Source organism: Cygnus atratus, chromosome 6, assembly GCF_013377495.2.
Source record: "Cygnus atratus isolate AKBS03 ecotype Queensland, Australia chromosome 6, CAtr_DNAZoo_HiC_assembly, whole genome shotgun sequence".
NCBI classification, from domain to species: Eukaryota; Metazoa; Chordata; class Aves; order Anseriformes; family Anatidae; genus Cygnus; species Cygnus atratus.
The window spans coordinates 21,168,972-21,188,574 of NC_066367.1; the positions used below are offsets into that span (position 1 = coordinate 21,168,972).

Below are 19,603 nucleotides of genomic sequence, written 5' to 3' on the forward strand. Positions count from 1 at the left end.
TTTTGTGTTTCTGAAACTCTTATTATCACAGAATAAGATAGGAATAATGCTGATTTACAATCAGATCCTTTTTTCTTCACCTTCATCCATTTCTGCTGTCATCCACTGAATATGTGTGTGTATATATATATATTCCTGATATGTAGAATTTTGACCCCAAAAAAATTTAATCTATTTTTTCTAATTCTTTTCTGATTCCCTTCACACTCTTGCTTGTTTTTTTTATAAAAATACGCAATTCCATATGAAAGGAATTTATTTAAAAATAAATGCCAAATTTTAACTGTCAAATACCGTTCTTTTCCTACAGATATTCGTAACTCCTTTCAGTGATACCTATCTATTGTTTCTCTCTGGTAACAGTGGTGAGCCTTTAGTGCAAAATAGGAGATACAAACATTGGAGAAAGAGACACTTCTTGATTTTTAAGATGAAACAGCATCCTGATTTATTTATTGCAAAATGACAATAGGATGTCAAGGAAGTAGGTAATACGTTACTGCTTTGCAACAACTGGGCAGGTATGACTGAGAGACCAAACTGCCAGACTCAGGCAGTAAAGTGATTTAACAGGTGCCTGAAACCACTTTTGAAAGATCTGAAACCATTCCATAAAAGCCATAAGAGCATCGTGATGTACTCTGCTAATCTAAAATTGCACCATCTCTAGAGACTGGAAGCACTTGGCCTTCAGCCTTGGTTTCGTAACAGGTTGGGTTTATTGTCACAGTTAAAATACAGTTCATTCTCTAATGTAGCAAAATGCTAATCATCAGAAAGCTAAAAAACTCAAACTTCCATGTTAATTAAGTTAAAATAGAATGATCTAACTATGAGAGAAAAGCATATTGGAAAATACATTCTTGTAGCCAAACTACAGCTGGTATGCCCTACTAACATAATCATAAAAACATTTTAGGTTCCATGAAACACTGAAATAATAAATTTTTCCTAAATACTGTCAAGCAGCTGAAAATATGGTAAGTAACGTGCACTTTTTCAGAAAAGCTACAGATGTGCTAGAGTACAAGTATAAAACAGATAAATAAGCACAGGTCCTACCATTCACTTACCCGTTCTCAGTGACGGGTGTTCCAAAAAGGGTGTAGGATGTACACAAAGGAATTAAAAGAAATTGTTACATTAGGCATGTTTAAACTTACAACCACTTTTATGCAAATCTCTCACCAACAGAGCCTCTCAAAAATAGTTATAGAAAGGTTCTACTGGGTGCCAAGTGTTATTTTATTAGAAGAGAATATTTGATAGGTTTATGCCAATTTTGCATAATATGAAATACTGTTGTAATGTACTGTTTCTTCATACATGTTACAGTTTCAAAACAAAACTTTTTAAAGAAATGAATAGAGTTTGGAATACGGGTAATTTTGATATCGTGACTCTTTCAATTCAGAATGAAAGGAAATATTCTCTGTATCAGAAAGTTCATTGCCTATATGCTCTTACACATTAAAAAATCCTGCTCCTAGTGAAGAAGGCTTCTAAATCATTCTGGAATGTATCCTATATAATATATAATATCCTATATAATATATATCCTATATCCTATATAATATATAATATCCTATATAATACCCCATATAACAGTATTGATATTATTTGGATTTCAACTGGATCTTGCCTGTATTTGGGAAGAAATACTGAAAGCTACTGAAGGGCAAGCACCAGTATTTTTACTAAGTAAAAGACTCAGCCACAAATGGAATAAGAGATAAAACTATGGTAAAATATTAAAGGAAAGAAAATATAAAAGGTTAATTTTACATATATTTGTCTGCTTCATGCAGAAACAGAAGGTAATTGTTCCTGTAGACTGCACAAGCTGGTGAATGGTTTGAATCTTCAACTTTAAACTTCAGTATCTACTACATAAGGTTTAAATTTATAGCAATTAATTTTAGACCTTAGCTATGGAATTCTTGACATGGTTGCTTACTGGCAGAAATATTAAATGTTGGAATAAAAGTGTTTCCTTTTTTTTTTTTCCCCCTGAAGTCTGTCAGTTCTATGGTAGAGCTAAATTATAGTACTTTTTATACATAAAGAAATCAACCTGAATTTTTATTCACCCTTTACACGCTAACAGTTAAACGAAGCTAGGCAGAAGACCAATCTAACAAATTCCAGCTGGAAAAAAATAATGTAATCTATGATAAAAATTAGATGACATGAATAGGCTTTTCAATTATGTGGATTTAGAGGGAGGAGCAGGGATGCCCATACGTGCATGTGTGTGTTGTCAAAATTTAGAACATTTTAATACATTGCCATATGTTTATGCCTAAATGTTTGGTCATCTGTCTGTCTCAATAGACTGTAGTTGCCATGAGCCGTCTGAAAGAACCCATTAATGCATTTCCTCAACTTTTTTTTTATAGTTTTTCTCACTTTAAGCAATTAAGTTATCAGCGCCACACCGTCAAATGTTTTGTTTGTTTGTTTTACATGTCACTGGCAAAAACTGTGTTAAATTGGAGCTAAACTGAACTTCAAGGAGATACTGGGGTACTGTCACTGCAACACAACCAGCACTATAAACCCAGCACTATACAATTGTACTGAAGACAGTGAGAGCTGGCATGCATTTGTTGTACGTCATTAAAATTCATGCTTTTATTTATTAACACTGTAGTTCCTAGTCAGACAAATTATATGCTAATCTGTGTAAGTAAGCAAGCATGTAAACAGAGACCTCAGACTATATGCAGTTATTTTTTTCTGAAACACATCCTATCTTTTGGGTTTGCTTTTGTCTCAACCAAGAGCATATTAAAGGAAGTGCTAAGGCTCTATGAATAACTCTACAGTTATCTCCTCTATGTTACTGCTAGGAAGTAGTCAGAGTATATATTCATATTTATGAGAACGTTGTGTACAAGAACGGAGCAGGCAGGAACTGCAAGAGATAACAGGATTTGATTTGGTTACCCAGAAACATAAATTAGAGATGTTCAGGTGTCCCCGCCTCCCCCCTTTTTTTTTTTCCTGAAGATATAATCGGCCTTCTGTCAGTGAAGGCACTGGAGAATTGTGACCACCTCAGTAACAAAGGACACACAAAGAAGCACAGTCAGCACTGCAAAGGCATTATGCTCTTGTTCTCCCATACTTCCTTAAGTCTCTGAGTAGAGGACTGTCTTAATGTGATTTCTCAATGGTTATTATTTGATATTGAAAGGAAGTGTTGAACATTTTCCAGCATCTGGGATGGAGTGCTCTATAACTTATTCAGTCCTTTTGTTTCAAGGCAGCCAAAACTCAGATTTTTAGATCATCTTACCAGGTTTCAGAGCCACATGTTACTTTGCATGCACCACACCTTAAACAGTAAGTTTGAATCAACTGTAATTACTGCTAAGGACACTGCTTAACTCAAGACAGAGCACAAGGACATACAGAATATTTATTTTCTGATATATCAGAAATCACAAACATTTGCCAGGCCTCTGTGGAGTCAGTTTCAAAGGTTTTGCAAGGCAGGAAAGGCTTGTAACCTAACAATTTATCCAAAGAGACTGTAACCAACAGGCTTCCCTGCTTGGACAGTCTCAGAAGTACTTACAGGACATCTGGCTGTGCAACAGTGATACCCGGGGATGCCACTATCATCCGTTCTGTGCAAAACGGGCAGTATTAACTCCAGCCAGCTTCTGTTATGCAGAGATGTGGTGGTTTAGCATCTGCTGGACACACACTGTCAACAGGAACCAGAAGGTGGTTTTTGAAAATTAATGCCACCGTCTTTGGTCTAGCAGTTTGTAATGTGCAAGGATACTAGTGGGAATAGGAATATTCACCACCATCTAAAACATCCCTGTGGATCATGCGATCTTTTAATATATTTACATATTACAGGTCTGATACATAAGTCAGACATGTATAAATAGCTTTCCTGGTATTCTCCAGGAAAGGAAAAAAAGTACTCCGTTTTCACAAAGTTAAACAATGAATATAATTTGTAGTTCCATGTTCTAAGATTATATGGAATGTAATATATTTGGCAGATACATAAATACCATAATGCATAAAATCTGTCTATTATTAGAGGGGAGGATAATACCGTTAACATAATTACTGCTACAGATCTGTCCCTCAGAAAAAGTCACGTTAAAAGTAAAATCTGAACAAGGTCTTCAGACATAAATATCTTCAAAAAGCCCTGCCAGAATTTGTCGTCTGAAATGTTAACAGCTCAAATTTTGATTTTTGGGATTTAAGTGGTTCAGTTTCTGGGTTTAGCAGAACAGCCCAAGTTAATAACCTGCTTGCAACCAGCTGCAGCCCACAGAATCGAGCCCTGTCCCACAGGTGTCTGCCAAGCCAGAGTGGCTGCTGCACTTTCAGGGACACTGCGCAGTGCTCTTCATGCAGCACTCAACCTGCACTAAGCCACAGCACAGGTCATCTGCAGCACAGGCTATTTATGGAAACTGGGAATCATCTGCAAGCAAACTTCCTAAAGGTGAGGCCAGACTCAAACTTAAAGTAAAACTTTTATAGGCAAACATGGATGGTTAACCCATCCTGGAAACACAGCCTGCTCTTTGTCCTTGCCCTTTTGTTATCCTTGTTCATGATATGCATGCACACGTACATTGTAGGATGCATTTATTCATCTTTTCCTCAGCTGTTAGCTTCTCTGTCTCTCTTAACAATTCTGTTTATCCACAGCAGTTATAATTACTTCATGACTACATATGGTAATTCTGCTGCTTCTCTTCACATGCTGCTCTGGCTATTGAACATAGAAGGAATGTCTAAGGATTCCAAAACTGAAGAACATCCATATGGCAAGCCAGAGAGGAACAGAACGCTACAATGCCTAAACATCAAGTTTTTTCATTATAGCCCTTCAGTTTTCCATGTTTCAGTAGGGCCGTTTTTCAGTCATTGACATATATAACATGTACTACATAACTGTAGTACAGAACAGGGACAACTGTTCAGCAGTAATTCAAGAAATTAAGATTTCTTTCAGTGATTTTTCCATAAGGCTACACACCAACATGCATGAAAATAGCTTTGTCACCTGCAAGACAACACTTTTCTATACACACACACATACTCCTACAAATTACAGAGGTTAAGGCTTGACTCAGTAAAGCTGTCTTACCCAACATGTGGTTTACTAGACATGGGAAGATAGATCTACTAGGAAATGGCAGTAAACACACAATAAATAAACACACAAACATCATCACGATCATTCCCATTAGTGGCAAATTATAAGCATGGCTGGAAACTATGCTGGGCCACTAAGTCATACCTTCTACTACCAACATTTTTATTAAAATGGTTGCAATTTGAAACGGTAACTTTTATCTATCAGAACAAAAAGTACTATTTTTATACCTCTTTGAAAAAAGACTCATCAACAAAGAAGATGAAAATAAGCATCCAAGCCATGTGAGGTTAGATAATAAGAAAGGCCTTTGTTCATCAATAACAATTAATAACAGTTAATAAAAGAGAATTAATCAATTTGTAAGGCAGAAAAGTTTAAACATGTCTAGAGAAATGTATGAATAGACTAATGGTGAAAAAAGATGTAGCACTACACAGATTTTTGTAATATATTTAATGTAACTAGGACACTATGGTTAGAGACTGCCTCCTCAGTGGTATCATTGTATGGAATAAACCACCAAGTCCTGCAGCTAAATTAATTTCAAATAGTGGCTTCTATCATCTTACTCTTACCAAAAGGCTTGTAAGATTTCTTGCCTTCTGTATTGCAAAGAAAATTTCTTTTTCATTTTACGTCTCTTTGGAGGACTGAAGGTTACAATATCTGAGAATTTTATTCCTAACTCATTTTTCACTGTTTTTTCAAAGCTGTATATCAGTATCTCTCTAACTTATGCAATTGTACCCCTTCTTTCCTGTCTTAATTTGGCCCTCCCTACACCATACCAAGGGATTCTCAAAGCATGGAGCAGAAAATTCAGATACCCATAGGATACTTCCAGACCTCTGCACATTTGAGTGAACTGTTTACCTGTGAGCCCTCCCCACCCTCTTCAGTACCTCAAGCTATATTGTGTGCTCTACCCTGAGAAAAAAACATTGTCAACTTGTGAAAAACAAAAGATACAACCTCAGTTCCTTCCACATTTGAAAAATTCAGGTTAAGCTATTTCTTATGTGCTGGTAACACATCTTATGATACACATCCAACTCTCATGTATGAATAAATTACAATGGATTAAATAGGTAAGCAACAGTAATAATGTACTAGCAGACAAAGTACTCTCATATACAGATAATGTTCTATACATCTGCACTTTTCATCTGCTTTGAACATCCTCATTTTGCTCTCTGAGTAGTGTACCTAGAGCAGTGTAAAACCTGAGAAAGAGAAAGCATTTAATTCCATGCATCTAGTGGCCAAAAAAGAATCCAGAACCCCCACACTAGGGAATAGATCCTGCTACAGCTGTATTCGTCTATGAAAAGCAAAACATGTTTCCTAATTTTACAAAATCCTGATAGGAATAACATTTTAAGCCTGTGATGTTTTTCAAACATTTTTACTGAGCAAACTGGTAGTTCTTCAATTACTAAACATAAATAATCTTAGTTCTGGCTGAACTCCAAAACATAAGCACTTTCTTCTGCTGTCTCAGCTATTCTCCTGATGTCAAAGACCCATTAAAATAAACGCGAACCATATGGCTACTCGGCAGATTACAAGCACTCTTGCATCAATGAGGGCAAAGCAATTCATTGTCACCATCATGGAAATATCTTAGGCAAGTGAAAATTTCAAAAGGCTGGGAAAAAAAATGTATCCTTTTGGATTAAAACTCTATCTTAGAAAGAAATGTTGATTTTCTTAAACCCTACAATCCCATTTGTCTACTTTTTACATATTTTTAGTGCCACATAAACCACTATGGCAAGAAGGATTAACACCATTCTCCTGCTCAATGACTTTCTCACGTAGTGTTTCATCAAGTCTAATGACACAGAACAGCAAAGCCTCACACATCATGGTAATGCAGGCCAGAACATACTGACAAAAGCCACCTTGCTTCACTGTCTTCCTAGAAAACAAAATATTCCAGAAATTTCTTATACCACTCACCCACTGCCTCCCAAAAGGTATTTTTCTAAATAGACTCTATATACTAACTTGGAAATGTAAAACCCTTAACAATTAAATGCTTCCCCTGCATGCCTGGAAATCTGCATTAAAAGGAAGTGCTGTGACATACTATATCCCATCCCAAAGAAACACGTGGGCTTGAGGGCAGGCAGACATTTTCTGAAATAAAAACTGAATGTGGAAGTCTTTAAGGGAGCTGCATACTCAGAAAGGAGTAAATTGAGTACTGGAAATTAGATGGGACATGGACAACGTTGTGGAACCTACCTTAACAGCATTTCACTGCTTCATCCTTCTAGTGCCTTCCTCAAGTAAAATCAAAGCTAAATTCATCTCACAGGTGTGGCTGGATGGGAATGCTTGCTTAATGCCAGATTTATGTCACATTTTAAAAGGTTTTTGAAAAATACTATTTTGTAGAGAAGTTTGGCACGAATGGGACAGGTATTTTTTTTGAGCTTCAGTTAAACATTTTACCTCACTGTCAGAGTTTTCTTTAAAATCTTACAGAAATGTTAAATTCTTTAAATACATACTAAAAGCTGGAAATTTACTGCTAAAATTTCAATGAAAGCTGTAAGTTTCCTTCTTCATCACCCTCTATCTGATGAATGCTTTTCTTTGACATTGGCTACAACAGTCCAGTTTCTCCATTCTGCAAATATAATCAGCCTGCAGGGAGAAGTTAACTGCTCTCTGCCTCACCATTTGCTCTAAATGCCAGCTGCTGTTTCTTGGATGATTATTTCTGACATTGGCCCTAGCTTCGAGCACTGTGAGGAGGAAAGCTGCCACCACGTATCCTTGCAAGAAGGCCCAAGCTTAACAATTGTATTTGCTGAACTCTCCTAAGACGCTACAGTCAATCTTTTGTCCCATCTTACGGGTGACTTCTGTGATAAGCCATTTGATACAAATGCAACCACCCATTTAGCTGTCCACTAATTTGCATTTTCAAAATTCTGTGTACGTTACAAACATCTTCAACAAACACATAATCTAAGGCAAAAACTACCCCTCTGTAGAGTGTGTGAAATGCACTAATTTAATTGAGAGAAATCTTCAAAAACAAAGACATAGAATTAATCACACAAATCCTTCTAAAAATCAGCGGAAGCCCGCTTCCTAATCCCTCTTTACATTTTTGAAAAAGTTCTACAATAGTCACTACTCCAGATGAAAGACAGCAGGCAGGTTTCTCTTGAGGCATACCCTGACCTATAATTTTGTATGAACATTTGAGCTAAAACATTGCACCACATTTCACTGAATTTCTTTCAGTTTCTCGGTGTTTACTGCCCAGATTAACCCACTTTTAAATCAAAACCGAGACTCTCTCAACTTGTTTGCATTTCCTAGTGTTAGTCAACAAATGACGATGAGAATGCATTCCTCATTAACAAGGAAATTCCAAGCCTTGTGGCAGGCAATATAAATCACTGCAAGATGCCACAAATAAAGAATGCCTGCATTTAGCTATGCTTCTATGTGTTTTCCCCTAATAAGCCAGCATCACCACATTTAAGTCATTGAGATTTCTGTCTCTTACCAGTAATAAAACACAAAGTTTAAGCTCAAGGCTCAGGTAATGCCTTATGTTATGAATATCACACCAAATAATACTTTATCCTTCACATAAAGAAGACCTTCCTAGTGATTTCCAAGGATTTAATACCTTCTTCCAAATGCTTTGTGGCCACACAGATGAGACAGCTCAATTTGTTGGTGACCCCAGAACATTCAAAACAGTACTTTTAAGGGCATATGGACAGAAGCGCAAAGATTTGTTTTTGAATACTTTTGCTTATCTTTGATGGAAAAATCAAAGATGGTAAGAGCACTTAGATACTGAAGGGTCTTCTCAAAACCTTAAATAACTAGCCGCATTCATAATAAGCCTAAGGCATCCAATACTCTACAGACAGCACTGCATCCACCCTACTCAGCATAATGACAGGACTTACGATTATGGCAGGCTGTAAGATAACCTTGTTAATGGCAGTGATAAGATTAACAGCAAGACAGAAAACTGACTGAAGTTCTATTGACGGTTGAAGATCATCTTGACAGACGAGCTAGTTTTGGAGATTTCACCTGCCTGAGAAGGTTCTACAATATAGGCATTAGTCTGAAAGTTTCAGCTTCACTACACTGAAGTTGAAATGGCACAGGAAAGCAGCAGTTCCTCAGGGTATATTCCTTAAGAGATTAATCCATGATTAATTTGGTGTATAAAGTTTTTACCAGCACTAGAATGCAAAAGCTCTTTCAATGGCATGTAATTCTGCAACTTAAATTTGGGTATTTTTCTTTATCAGAAAAATAGATCAAGCATTTAGGGACAGGTACGTCCATAACACCATAACACAGGAAAAATCCCTCACATCTGAGCTAGGGCATGGAACCCAGTGTCCCTCAGCACACAATTGTAGGAACGGTCAGGGAGTTGTACAGGTATCCTGAAGGGCAACTCCAAAGAAAACTCACTGTGGAGCTGATGAACCACAGCAGTGGGGTGTCCGTGCTCAACAGGGCCATTTAAAGGAGCTCAAACAGTGGGTGTATTCTCACTCCACGTGTCTCTAAGGAAGCAGTGTCCCACAAAAGAGAAAAAAGAATGGGGTAGTAAGTGTCAAGAAACAGCTTAGAAAAGTAACTTCTGTCAGTGAGATAGTCAGGTATATATTACAGAGGCAAGAAATCTAGCCAGCTTTTCTTCTGCATTGGCTCTTTTCAGTCTGTTTACTGAAAAAAATTGTACGGAACTCTTTCTTTCCATATGTCCTTAGAAATACTGTTTTGAGTATTCAACATCAGAAAGCTCCCATCTATTATTTTGGGAGATTAATGTGTTTAAAGAATTAACAGAACATCTTTCAATGTACATCATTAACAGTTTTGTTATTGAACAACACACCTGCATGTAGTTTTCAACGAGTTTTCAATCCCTTAGCATCTCCATGAGACACCAGGATTCAGGAGGTAAATGAAATAACACATTGACAATTTCTACATATTTTACTTCTGCAAAAAGCTGAGTACCTCAAAAGGATCAGTTCACTCCTTACCCCTTCCCAGAACTCAAAATAAGCTTTTTCAAATAATACTGTTTGAAAAATTTACAAGTTAAAAAAATTTAAGTACATAAAAAGTGTTCCTGTCCTGAAAAACACACAACACACACAACTGTCAACCAATACAAACAAAAATGAAAACAAATCCTGTGTGTATAAAAAAATCACCAATTGTCCAATTAAAACATTCTTTCTAAAATCAAAGCACATGAAAATTGAAGAGAATGTGAAAAGAATAAAGTAAAATAAGATCAAATCTCAACAAAAAAATTGTTTTCTTTTTCTAGACGTAGTCATTTATCAAATTTAAAATGTCTTTCAGCATTTGTCAAGTATCTTTGCTCCTTTGCATCTATTTTAAATGTAAATGCAAATATTTTTTATTGCAAACATATTAACTTTTACTATCAGACATCATCACCTTTTTAGTACGGAGTTCCTAATATATATATATCGGATGTGCCTAAGGCTACCAAATGAGTGATTTTTCTAACACTCCTCAATTGCCACATGTTGACTGTATAAACACGAATAACCGATATACGATAATATTAAGAAGGAAGAAGGTGCAACATCTCACTTACATCTTAACAATAAATGAATAAAGCCTGACTTCCCCATCAGATGCAAAACTGAGTGTATTTGCTACAGTTATGAAATTATAATGCATACTAGGAGAGAGTTTGGATGCAAGATGCAAGTAATTAAGTTACAAAGGCTGTGCAAGTATGCTGTATACAATAAGAGCAAAGCAGAATGTCAGATACCAAAAGATGCCTCTGTCATATACCAGTCTGCAAAAGTCTTTTCCTTGACTCCTGTTCAAATGTAGCACCTAAGCCACTTGCTGGATTCCTTCCCTCTCAAACCAGCCTTATGTAATACTATGAATATTCTGATTGAGTTCTTGGAATTTAGGCCACTGCATCTGTATTAAAGAAAATACTGTTTAAAAAGTAGTATCAATGGTTCAGACAATTTTCTTTTCCTATTTCCATACTGCCAGCTGATGTATATATGTATATGTATAAATGTAGTGCGTACAATTTGTGTATATATTTGTGTGTGTGTGTGTGTGCACGTGCACTGACCAGCATTTATTACTCTGGCCACAAATATCTCAGTTACATGGATCATTAATCATAACACTCAGAAATCCTATAGTTTCCCTTCCAGGTACTATTGAGAAACCAAACTATTTATTGTGTCAACTATAATCAAAGCTTATTGTTATATGCATGTATTACAACTTTCAAGATGCTCCTCTGAATTACTAGCTTTCTTTGTATTTGTGTATTCACAAAAAAATTGCTGTCTTCTATGTGGGTGGCAATGACTGATGTAACAGAACTGCTTTCAGTCTGTGATGAATAATCACGTAAGTCTTTAAATAGACACAAAATTAAAAGATCAGCATGCAAGTAATATTGCCACCAAACTGTTTCTTAATACTACTGAGATTTATCGGGTCACTTAATCCTTTATAGCATTTCAATAATAGAAGATTCTGTATTTGTAGGGGACCTTAAGTATAATATGCTTCATAAAGATTTTTACACGTACATACTTCTTAAAAGTTTTGTCTGCATAACCTTTGCACAGAAGCAAAGAGGAGATTTGAACCTTCATATCGAAACCCTATCTCAAACTGCACAGCAGCATTTGGCAGACAAATCCATTATAAGAACCTTCATATCACATGGTACAAACACAATTTCTAGGCACATGCTAAACCATGTATTTGTAAGGATCATGTTGTATATGGGTGGTGACAAGGAACCTCACCTACTCCCTGGCCCACAGTTTTAAGAAACAGCTTTACAGTCACTGACTCCAGTGGAGAGATTTGTATATAGCAGAGCTGAAGGATGGAAACCCCAGCTTTTTAAAACATGCAGTTCACCATTAAAACAGCATAACCACCACCAAGTATCATAAACTACAAAAACAAAACCTTAATTAATTCCTCATATATGTGTATGCCGCCCACATAATCTACCTAGCTTTGCTAACTTAAGAACAAATGCTTATCTCTACACAAAAGAATTTCTGAGTACAGAGATACCATCCCCTGCCTGAAGAACAAAAACTACTGCAATGATAGGTGCCTCTGTGTCTAATACACAATGTTCCACAATTCGGAAAAAAAAAAGAAAAAAAAAGTGTACTATTTTCTTTGAAGAAGAACTCTCAGAATAAAGTACTGTAGATAGCTGACAGCTGCATTACATTTGTCCATTGAAAATAAATAAGCTTACCTAGAGCGTCTTCCCTACAGTTCCTGCTTGAAATACCTTAAGCACGACTCCCAACATTATACACAGAGATACATGACTCAAACAGCAAACAGTCAGGGGCTTCCAAGTGACTTCAAATTTTTACAGTTACAAATAGATTTATATAGATAACATGAAGGCAAAAAGGTACAGGTCTGCTAAGTTGTTCTGAACAGGTCACATACTCTGAAAGTCAGTTTTATCATCTGTTCAATTTTAAATCGTCATGTTTATCTAACTATGGTGTTTGTAATTATTATTATAATTTTATTTTGAGGAACAGAAAGAATTGTTTAGATACGCAACGTTAGTACTTACGGGTAAAGTGATTAGAAGTGGATGGATTGACACTATCACCACTGTCAGCACTTTCACTGCTAGAAATGTCATCATCTGATTCCCGCACAGAGGAACAAGGTGAGGAGCCATCAACTTCTTCAAACTTCCTCTTTAAAATTCCACTCATCGCTGCAATGCTGTCACATGCACCTGTAGCAGGAACAGAGGCAATGAAGCATTGAAACATCCAACTGCAGAATATGCAGTCATAGTCTCCAAAGTCATTTTTATTTAGAAGTACCAATAAGTTGCCACTTCTCATCTTGAATAGCCATTTAGTATGAGATTAGATATAATTAATTAGGAGACGGTGAAGCCACAGGAAAGAAAAAAACCTTCATAAATCATACTCTCTAACTTGCTATCTGTGGAAATGGTTATATTGTTAGAATAATGGGTAACAGACTGGTTTCAGGGTATATTTTTTGCCATTTGGAAGTTATCCCTTTTCATGAAAAGACAAAAATTTAATTTGAAATATAGACTCTCTTCAGGCCAAGGAGAACTGTGACTGCAACAGCCTGATGCTGTGCATGAGTTGCAAGGTGCTTAGCATCCCTGATTTCTATGGACATCAGCCCCAATCTAGGTTATGCTGTGAAACGTAAAGAAAAATTCAGAGTTTCTCTTCTAACACTCTCATTTGGGAGGAAGAAATGTTCACGAACAGAGATGAAATTAAATAAGAATAAATCATACTGAACATTACAGTTCCCACTGCCAAATACGTGATCTAATTAGTGCTCACATCACACCTAAAAGAAATCATAAGTAAAGTATTATCTGATAATTCGGTATTACAGAGAGACAAAAGGCAATGAAGTCACAAAGACCATGTATCAGTTTCACACTCGATAAACCCTTAGAATTCAGAAATTCCTCACTCCAGTCAGAGATACTAATGGCTTCCCAAACTCTCTCCTCCCCATTTTAAGAAATGAGATGCCTAATATGCCCCTGAGGTTGCATAGAAGAGTATAAGGCTAAGTATTCAAGCAGGAATTTAGCACCAAAGGTAGAAATTTACAATGACTATCACATAATTAAGGAGAAAGTGTATCCTTAACTAACCGAGGAGAGGTGAAGGGCGGTTGTAGCTTGTTCAGAGGACACACCTGCCCTGGTGCCTCCTGCAGCACTGTAGAGGTAAACGGTGCTAATACTTATCCAAGGCAAGAAGTTTATCTAGGATTGATGATATCCTAGACTTGCCGAGCAGAATGCAAAATCTAGAGGACACCACAGCGTACTGCCAAATCCCACTAAAATCAAGAAAAAAAGAAAATCACATTCCTCCCTCAAACAGAACAACTTAAATCCCTGCAGCTACCTCTAGGACTAACTGCTTCCAAGCCAGGTACACTCTGCTTCAGACAATGAAGCCCCAGAGCTCCCTTCCAACCCAAACTTTTATGATTAAGTTTGTCCAAAAAAAAAAAAAAAAAGTCATGAAACTGTCAGGAAACTAACATATGTCAGGCTAAATGACTACTAGTAAAGGAGACAAGGTTAAGGCACAGATTCCAGTTGTGGCCATACTTCTTAATTAGCACATGTCACAGCTTTGGCCCAGGCCACCTAGCACTGGATCCTGCAGGGTGCAGCTGGTGCCAGAGCCATGCCCAGTAGGCAGTCTGGCTGAGGGCACCCTGTTTTTGGCAGAGGGCTGACAGCCACTGTGGACAAGAGTCATAACCTGCTGCTTCCATCAGAAGCCAGAGAATGCTGTCCTCAGCCTGCATCTTCTTATCTTTTTAATTATCACAGAGGTAGTCTCACTGAAGTAGCAGCTATGTTCTGATCCTGTTCTGAAAGCACTTTGATAGATCCTGAGATATCTTTGCTAAACCTCAGAGGCAGTCTAGTACCAAATAGGCTGAATGTCTCCTATGCATCCCATAGCTCCCTTCAAGCCCTAAGATGAGTTTCCTTCTGTGAAAAATTAAAGGCAGCTTGTCAGAGGTTTGCAACCAACTTATGGCCTGATATGAAGCTAGAACAGGACAAAGATGGATGTTTGAAGCTGACAGCTATGAAAAACATATTGATGGATTCATCAAGTCACAGAAAGTCTGTAAGACTAATTCAAAATGGTAATTCAGCAAACAGGTCTGTCTGCAGGAAATGCTAGGAAGGAGACTGAAGAATAGTACAGCTTCACCCCAGTGCAACAGAAATTAGTTCTAATTATTCGCTTTGCTTTGCTGATAAAGCATTTTACATTGCCTGCCAGATTCTAAGCACAGCAGGATGAAGTTATGGGGAAGTTTAAACTTGCCTTTGTAAGCCAAAACTAGAAATTACAGATACATTATACAAAACTTTCATTATGTTATTTAATTACAAGGGCTAGAACAAAAGTTTTATAATAAAGGAGATCATTCACCTCTTAGGGAAGTAAAAGCTCTGAGAAGCACATACATGATTGCAGCAAATTTAATATCCTGTCTCCAGTAGCAGTCAGTATTTAATGCTTCAGTGGAAAGCAATGGAATGAGAAATTCAGCCACAACCCACTGCAAGATACATGACTCTGCTTCCTCATCCTTGCAGTCAATTTCCCCCAAGCATAAGGCTGAAATGTTGCTATATTACAGTGCACAGCCTCTTAAATTCATTTGACTTGCTCTCCCAAGGCAACAAGTTTCATATTAGTTTATCGGGAAAAAAGACCAACAAAACAAATCTCCCGAAACTATAGCCACAGACCCTTCAAAATCACAGCAGTTCCAGCCTTTACAATATTTTGGACAGTAAGGAGCAGCAAAAATACACCAATGTCCAGCAACATGCTTTACCAGAGCATTTACCAGAGCTTTACCCCACCCATACTGGTACTTCCCACAAAGTGGAAATAGCTGAAGAGAAGTCACTGAGATCTTACCGCATTTATATAGTGATACTTATATTTCAATCCCCAAAAGCAATTAGATTACCATGGAGGTGCAGTGCATGCAGTGATGTATATGGAGTTAGGAAACACAGTTATACTTGGTGGGGGTATATGCGGGGGTACAGGGAGGGCATGGCGATGGAGACACAAACAGAACCGCAACATCAAGTTCCTCAGCCCAAAGCTGAGCCTGTCAATCCACTGCAGTTGCCTGAACGTGTGTTACTGCCTACATTTGCAGTCTCATAGCTGCGTAACTCTTAACATTCTCAGCACTGAGGCCTCACCTGGAGTGCTGTGTCCAGTTCTGGTCCTCTGGTACAAGAGAGATGTGGACATCCTGAAGGGTGTCCGACGTTGGGCCACCAAGACGATCAAAGGACTGGAGCACCTCTCCTATGAGGAGAGGTTGAGAGGGATGGGACCGTTCAGCCTGAAGAAGAGGAGGCTCAGATGGGATCTCATCAATGTCTATACCTGAAGGAAGGGTGCAAAGATGATGGAGCACTCTTCAGTGGTGTCCAGTACAGGACAAGAGACAGTGGGCACAAACTGGAACACAAACTGGTAGCCCTGCTTGAGCAGGGGTTTGGAACAGGTGACCTCCAGAGGCTCCTTCCAGCCTCAACCATTCTGAATCTGTGATTCTGCCTCTGGGAAACTCGTCAAAGCAGCACAGCCAGAACAAGGAAGAGAAAGTGGGGGGATAAAATGTGCAGATCTGAAAGCACTTGCACACACAGTTACTATTCAAACTGGTTCTTCACAATTCTGAGTTAATGATTCCCAGAACGCGAAACAGATTCTCAACAGAAGGTACCCAACTCCTGAGTGTAACGTACAGGGAGCTCTGGTCCCTAACACAGCCCTCCTGATTCTGGGAACTGACACCATGTTCACTAGGGCCAGAAAAAAAAAAAAAAAAAAGGCAAGCAGACCTGGTGTGGAACCTGGGCAGGTACGCACTGCCAAGCACACACAGTACAGCCTCGACTAGTCACAGTTGCACGTGCTTGTTTTACCCCTTGCACTGGCACAGGGACACAGAAATGGCTGATTACTGTCTGCTGACTGGAAAACAGTGGCTTTCTGCTAAGAAGCCCATAACTTTTGAACCACTTCAATGCCCCTGTCTTTTGACTGTCCAGTCCTTAAATAAAAACTGCTTTCCTGAAAGACTCTACCTATCTGTCACACACTTCTTCAAGGGCATTTAAGCTTTTTCAGGGTCTCACTTTCAAGTTCCCCTGGCATAAAGGCTGCATCTGCACATACTCAAAAGTTACAGAGCTTTGAGATGCTTGAGTAACTCATGTCCAGGTCTCCCTGGGAGCTGGAAACTTGGTGTTCTTCCAAGCAAGGTGTCTAAGAACAAAAGAAAAGTGGAACGTGATTTTGTAGTGCATGTTGAAAACGGACAGAAAGGGTTGGGCTGGGCCCAATCCCATGAGTGATTGTTTATGTACCTGAAGGCTACTTAATACAAGAGAACACTTGGCAAGCTACCTGTGCACACTCTCTCTGGCCTATGAATCTTGGCATTATTTTCTACAGAGTACAACGGTCCCCATCTAGACAGAGGACTAAGAGTCTCTCTAAGCTATAGCTCAGAGGCAGCAATTCCTGAAAAACAGATTCAGGTCTCCAGCGTCCTGGTGAGCTCTCTTAACTTAAATTACTGTGTGAAAGACAGGACACCTATTCAGCAGCAGATTTTTAAAATAAAGTTGCTGTAAGAGTGACCTAGGCTCTGTTCTTGAAGATACATGGGCCTGCCTTCAGGACAGGGGTCTGGACTGTGGCTGTGCAGCACAGGAATCTCACATACCAAACAGCTGAGTTGGGGTTCAATGCTGAATGGTAACCATCCAGAAGTTACGGATTAAAACATTTAACATTCAACCATCTAATCTCTAATTACCTTGCTTCTTATTCCACTAAGGTGAGGTGACTTAGGGACTAATCTTGAAACCTTACTCAGAAGCTAAAGATCTGCAGTCCTCAAAAACCACAGCCTCTCCTTACCACGTAACAAAATATATTTCGGTCAAAATGAGTTGCTGGAAGTACAGGGTATTTTACAGCTGTCTCGACACTACTACAGAACACGTGCTCCTCCCTACAGCATGTTACTGGACTGCAGCATCAGTAACACTTCTCCTGGCACTGTAATTGTGACTTGTCTTTAAAAACGATGGGAGTCTGACAAATTCTAAAAGACTTTAAGAGGAAATATTTGAAAACAAAAGCAGATGTACTAAATAATAGGATCTCTAGGGCAAAGATAGCTTGGCCTGCTTGTTTCATAATCCTTTTTCTGAACATTGATCCCTCTTCCCCCCTTCAGTAAAAGGCAACTGAATTCCATTAATTTGTTTTCTGGCCACCTTAAAATCAACTCAGCTTTCTTAACGCTCTTAATTAGGTATTTTAAATGTTACATTTACATATCACAGTTAACATATAAGCAAGATGAGATTTTAAATATTTAGTCAGGAAATATATCCTCTACAAGAGTGCTTGATTTAATTGAGAGGGCATTAACAGTTGCATTTAGACAGTGACACAGAATTTTGTTGTAGCCTATACACACTTTCTTTCAAAAATATTTCCAGCCATTATGACTCCATTATGATGGAGGAAGTGAAGTGGCAACAATGAGGCTGCCAAAGGAGATGGTCAAGTGAAATGGCTACAACAACTTAAACGGCTAAATAAATACAGGCTAGAAGTCAAGTCAAGGGTAAAGATATAAATTCATACTGCCTCTGGCAGGAATCAATTATGCTGGCTATTCTGACCTCTAAATATGTTCTTCTGGAAACAGGAACTTGCTCTCAGAATAAGCTTGCTCTTATTCTCTCACTTTTTGCCCATTTATTTTAAGACTTATTTTCAGTTATTTATTAGTCCAATTACTTTTGTGAACAAACACCAGGGAAATGTTCTATCTGTGTTAAAAAGTACAACAAACAAAACACAATCTTGCAACTGCTGTGGCTGAAAGCACTCTCACTCCCTAGGACTTTGAGGAAAAGACCTGAAATTATTAGTAGAGACATCTCTCAAATATAAAAGAAGTGCCTAAACAAATGAACATTCGTAAGTTCTTGACAATTAATGGCAATACGGACTGAGTAATAGCACAACAGATGAGGTAAAACCGTAGAGAGAAAAACAGAGGATTTTAGGCTTAAGTAAAAAATTCATTTCCTACAGAAAATGGAAGCTGATCCAAAAATGCTGAGTTTCAATTTTTCTCCACTGTTTAAGAAAAATTATAAATCAAATAGCGCAGTCATGTGCTGTCATGATCACTGAAGGCCAGTTATAAAGGCGATGGTAAACAAAGCAGATATAAAAAACATGGACGTCCTTGAAGTTGTGTTATCATGCCGCAGGTATTCATCTATGCTATGTATTTGATCATGTAGCTAAGGACATGCACTAGCTTAGCTCACTTTGAGCAAGCCAGCACAAACAGCAGAAGCAGATGAGTTGTACCAATATACCTTGCTTCTCAGCAGAACTGATTTGTCCAGCAGAATGCTGCCCTAATACAGTCACGGTGCTGTGAAATGTATTCGTAGCTTCAGCAGGCATCTCTGAAGTGTAAACATACTGATTTGGATATCAAAATAAATACAAAGTAAAGGGTCATATGAGTGCAAGAATTATGCTATTTCCCAATTATTCATTGCTTCTTTTTGCAAATTTTTGTTGCTCTTCTAACACAAGTTTCCTTTTGTCATACACTGAAAAAATTTAATTACGTATACACATTTGATGCAGATGTTTAATATGCCTTACCAAATATTGTTAATAAGAATTCATAGCATAAGTAGAATGAAAAATGGTCTCAGTTTATTATGCACCAAATCCTGAGATATTA

General features: G+C 37.9%; 1 protein-coding gene across 4 annotated transcripts in view; it reads right to left on the bottom strand.

Moving 5' to 3' along the window:
- The window catches only part of CSRNP3 (cysteine and serine rich nuclear protein 3), a 92,279-nt gene that overhangs the window by 8,472 nt on the left and 64,204 nt on the right, over positions 1-19,603 (bottom strand). For all 4 annotated transcript variants that reach the window (XM_050711726.1, XM_035536850.1, XM_035536849.1 and 1 more), the window contains one exon: positions 12,798-12,968. In XM_050711726.1, coding sequence (XP_050567683.1) covers positions 12,798-12,968 — 171 coding nt within the window. The remainder of the gene's footprint in view (positions 1-12,797; positions 12,969-19,603) is intronic.